Genomic DNA, 5,000 nt, shown 5'->3' with positions numbered 1-5,000 from the left:
TCAGTGATATGATAGGACACAGGTCAGTGATATGATAGGACACAGGTCAGTTATATGATAGGACACAGGTCAGTTATATGATAGGACACAGGTCAGGTATATGATAGGACACGGGTCAGTGATATGATAGGACACAGGTCAGGTATATGATAGGACACGGGTCAGGTATATGATAGGACACAGGTCAGTGATATGATAGGACACAGGTCAGTTATATGACAGGACACAGGTCAGTTTTGATAAACCTCTTAGATGTGAAGTTATCTGTTTAGAGGACCTGCGTGGTTCTGGTACCTGTTCCGGCCGACATGTAAATCGATCTGTGGAAACCATTACGCTCCTTCTCATGTCTTCAAGGCATTTTAATCCACGTTTGCCAAACTAACAACTAACTTTCCTAACTCTGCCATGTGTTGGATATTTTTCTGCGTTGCCGTGCACAACTGTGTGAAGCTAGGCCACAATAAGGATTAGCCACAATAATGAAAATGAATCAAACTGATACAAAGAGTGGATAAAGCTAAACAAGGTTGGGATGTTCAATATCCCTTAGCCGTGGTCTATTGGCCTTGTTGCTTATTGCCTTTAATGTAGTAGGTCAAAGCTGTGTGCTGGTAAACCTTGGTAGAGCATGGGTGGAGTAGCCATTGTGGTGCTCATGTGAATTTCCTTTCTTTTTAGGCTTCAGACCAATGCCTATTCTCACCTAAAACCTAGTTTTAGTTTTTAATATGACAGAACACAGGTCAGTTACATGAAAGGACACAGTCCCTCTGCACAGGCTCCACACAAAACTGAGTCTGTGTTTCTATTAGCCAGCAGGGGGCACTATCTTCACAGGGTGAGACAATCTGACCAATGATAGCTGTTGGTTTTTGGAATTGAGGACTATTTAGCTGAATTGTACTGAACCCTCCTGATGATTGGTAGAGATGGAATTTCTGAGTTGTTCCTTATCTTTTACCGGTGCTTTTAAATGTAGTCTTCTGAATAGTTTCTCGTCTCGTACCAATGCTTTAAACGTAATATGTATTGAAGCTAAGATTATGCATGTGTGTGTGTGTTAGTGAATCTTGAAGCTTGGGTTATGTCTGTGTGTGTGTGTTAGTGAATCTTGAAGCTTGGGTTATGTCTGTGTGTGTGTTAGTGAATCTTGAAGCTTGGGTTATGTCTGTGTGTGTGTTAGTGAATCTTGAAGCTAAGATTATGTGTGTGTGTGTGTGTTAGTGAATCTTCAAGCTTTGGTTATGTCTGTGTGTGTGTGTGTGTGTTAGTGAATCTTCAAGCTTGGGTTATGTCTGTGTCTGTGTGTGTGTTAGTGAATCTTCAAGCTTGGGTTATGTCTGTGTGTGTGTTAGTGAATCTTCAAGCTTGGGTTATGTCTGTGTGTGTGTGTTAGTGAATCTTCAAGCTTGGGTTATGTCTGTGTGTGTGTGTTAGTGAATCTTCAAGCTTAGGTTATGTCTGTGTCTGTGTGTGTGTTAGTGAATCTTCAAGCTTGGGTTATGTCTGTGTGTGTGTGTTAGTGAATCTTCAAGCTTGGGTTATGTCTGTGTCTGTGTGTGTGTTAGTGAATCTTCAAGCTTGGGTTATGTCTGTGTGTGTGTGTTAGTGAATCTTCAAGCTTGGGTTATGTCTGTGTGTTTTTGTTAGTGAATCTTCAAGCTTGGGTTATGTCTGTGTCTGTGTGTGTGTTAGTGAATCTTCAAGCTTGGGTTATGTCTGTGTCTGTGTGTGTGTGTTAGTGAATCTTCAAGCTTAGGTTATGTCTGTGTGTGTGTTAGTGAATCTTCCAGCTTAGGTTATGTCTGTGTGTGTGTTAGTGAATCTTCAAGCTTAGGTTATGTCTGTGTGTGTGTTAGGGAATCTTGAAGCTTGGGTTATGTCTGTCTGTGTGTGTGTGTTTTTACGTTGTTCTTGTTCCTAACAGGTGGATCTGACAGTAGTGGTGTTGGACGTCAACGACAACCCCCCGGTGTTCCAGAGGCGTGACTACACCGTCACCGTGCCCGAGGACGTTGCCATGGGAACAGAGATCCTGCAGCTGTCGGCCACCAGTGACGACATTGGGGCAAACGCTGAGGTCACGTACAGCATCAGGGCTGGCAACGAACTGGGGAAGTTTCAGATTGACAGAACTCTGGGTGAGTAGGAGGGTAGGTGGGTGTATAATTTCCTTGACTTCAAGGTACTTAAAAACTTTGTGTGTGTGTGTGTGTGTGTGTGTGTGTGTGTGTGTGTGTGTGTGTGTGTGTGTGTGTGTGTGTGTGTGTGTGTCTGTGTGTGTGTGTGTGTGTGTAGGCTCCATCTCAGTAGTTGATGACATGGACTTTGAGGTGTGTAAGGACTACTTCCTGACTATAGAGGCTTGGGACGGCGGGGCCCCGCCCCTCAGCACTGCTACCATGGTAACCATAGAACTGATGGACGTCAACGACAACGCTCCAGCCTTCAGTCAGGATATCTACAATGTGCTGGTCAGCGAGGATGCATCAGTCGGACAGACTATCACCAGGGTGAGTGTGTGGGTGATTGGGTCAGTTGGGTGTGGGTGGTTGGGTGTGGGTGGTTGGGTGGGTGGGTGGGTGAGTGTGGGTGGTTGGGTTGGATGGGTGGGTGGGTGGGTGGGTGTGGGTGGTTGGGTCGGTTGGGTGGGTGTGGGTGGGTGGGTGGTTGGGTCGGTGTGGGTGGATGGATGGGTCAGTTGGGTGTGGGTGGTTGGGTCGGTTGGGTGGGTGTGGGTGGTTGGTTGGGTCGGTTTGGTTGGTGTGGGCGGTTGGGTCCTTCGGTTGGGTGGGTGTGGGTGGTTGGGTCAGTTGGGTGGGTGTGGGTGGATGGATGGTCAGTTGGGTGTGGGTGGTTGGGTCGGTTGGGTGGGTGTGGGTGGTTGGTTGGGTGGGTTGGTTGGGTGGGTGTGGGTGGTTGGGTTGGTTGGGTGGGTGTGGGTGGTTGGGTCCTTCGGTTGGGTGGGTGTGGGTGGTTGGGTCAGTTGGGTGTGGGTGGTTGGGTCAGTTGGGTGTGGGTGGTTGCGTCGGTTGGGTGTGGGTGGTTGGGTCGGTTGGGTTGGTTAGGTGGGTGTGGGTGGTTGGGTCGGTCGGTTGGGTGGGTGTGGGTGGTTGGATCAGTTGGGTGGGTGTGGGTGGTTGGGTTGGTTGGGTGGGTGTGGGTGGGTGGTTGGGTCAGTTGGGTGTGTGGTCGGTTTGAAAACCCACCTTTTTTATCTGTCCTTTAATTGAGGATTTCACTATTATTATCTGTTATTGATCTATTATATTTGTATTGATCACTTTTATTGATCTATTGTATCGATCTATTGTGTCTATTGTATTGATCTCTTGTATTGATATATTGTATTGACCTATTGTATCTATTGTATTGATCTCTTGTATTGAGCGCTTGTATTGATCTCTTGTATTGATCTCTTGTATTGATCTACTGTATTGATATATTGTATTGATCTCTTGTATTGCCTTCTGTTGTTTCTATCTCCTCTATTTTACTGTCAATTGTGTTGTGACTTTCAAATCACTTTAAATAGTCAAATATCTTATTTGATGTGTGATTATGTGTGTGTGTGTGTGTGTGTGTGTGTACAGTTGCTAGCGGAGGACCTGGACAGCCAGGTGAACGGGCGAATCACTTACTCCATCCTCCGTGGTGACCGTGGCAACCAGTTCTGGATCGACCCGGTAACGGGACTACTCAAAGTCAACAAGAGACTGGACCGGGAGGAGGTGAGAACACACACACGCACAACCACACACACAACCACACACACACACACACACACACACACACACGCACAACCACACACAAAGACCGGTGAGAGAGGATTTTGTTCCGAACGTCCCTGCATATTGAATTGTATTTTGGCGTAATAATTAGTGAGACAGGATACTAGGTAGTGAGACAGGATACTAGGTAGTGAGACAGGATACTAGGTAGTGAGACAGGATACTAGGTAGTGAGACAGGATACTAGGTAGTGAGACAGGATACTAGGTAGTGAGACAGGATAATAGGTAGTGAGACAGGATAATAGGTAGTGAGACAGGATACTAGGTAGTGAGACAGGATAGTAGGTAGTGAGACAGGATACTAGGTAGTGAGACAGGATACTAGGTAGTGAGACAGGATAGTAGGTAGTGAGACAGGATACTAGGTAGTGAGACAGGATACTAGGTAGTGAGACAGGATACTAGGTAGTGAGACAGGATACTAGGTAGTGAGACAGGATAGTAGGTAGTGAGACAGGATACTAGGTAGTGAGACAGGATACTAGGTAGTGAGACAGGATACTAGGTAGTGAGACAGGATACTAGGTAGTGAGACAGGATACTAGGTAGTGAGACAGGATACTAGGTAGTGAGACAGGATACTAGGTAGTGAGACAGGATACTAGGTAGTGAGACAGGATACTAGGTAGTGAGACATGATACTAGGTAGTGAGACAGGATACTAGGTAGTGAGACAGGATACTAGGTAGTGAGACAGGATACTAGGTAGTGAGACAGGATACTAGGTAGTGAGACAGGATACTAGGTAGTGAGACAGGATACTAGGTAGTGAGACAGGATACTAGGTAGTGAGACAGGATACTAGGTAGTGAGACAGGATACTAGGTAGTGAGACAGGATAGTAGGTTGTGAGACAGGATAATAGGTAGTGAGACAGGATAGTAGGTAGTGAGACATGATACTAGGTAGTGAGACATGATACTAGGTAGTGAGACAGGATACTAGGTAGTGAGACAGGATACTAGGTAGTGAGACAGGATACTAGGTAGTGAGACAGGATAGTAGGTAGTGAGACAGGATAGTAGGTAGTGAGACAGGATAGTAGGTAGTGAGACAGGGTAATAGGTAGTGAGACAGGATACTAGGTAGTGAGACAGGATACTAGGTAGTGAGACAGGATACTAGGTAGTGAGACAGGATACTAGGTAGTGAGACAGGATACTAGGTAGTGAGACAGGATACTAGGTAGTGAGACAGGATACTA

The 5,000-nt window shown here is 46.0% G+C and overlaps 1 protein-coding gene across 1 annotated transcript in view; it reads left to right on the top strand.

Moving 5' to 3' along the window:
* Positions 1–5,000, top strand: part of LOC139388244 (protocadherin Fat 3) — a 334,570-nt gene that overhangs the window by 183,884 nt on the left and 145,686 nt on the right. Inside the window, exons 52-54 of the mRNA XM_071134792.1 lie at positions 1,931–2,144; positions 2,302–2,516; positions 3,597–3,734. Of these exons, the coding sequence (XP_070990893.1) occupies positions 1,931–2,144; positions 2,302–2,516; positions 3,597–3,734 (567 nt within the window). The remainder of the gene's footprint in view (positions 1–1,930; positions 2,145–2,301; positions 2,517–3,596; positions 3,735–5,000) is intronic.

This window comes from Oncorhynchus clarkii, chromosome 29 (genome assembly GCF_045791955.1).
Source record: "Oncorhynchus clarkii lewisi isolate Uvic-CL-2024 chromosome 29, UVic_Ocla_1.0, whole genome shotgun sequence".
Classification (NCBI taxonomy): domain Eukaryota; kingdom Metazoa; phylum Chordata; class Actinopteri; order Salmoniformes; family Salmonidae; genus Oncorhynchus; species Oncorhynchus clarkii.
Note: the sequence above shows the minus strand (reverse complement) of the source record. Positions and strands in the feature narration are given on the sequence as shown.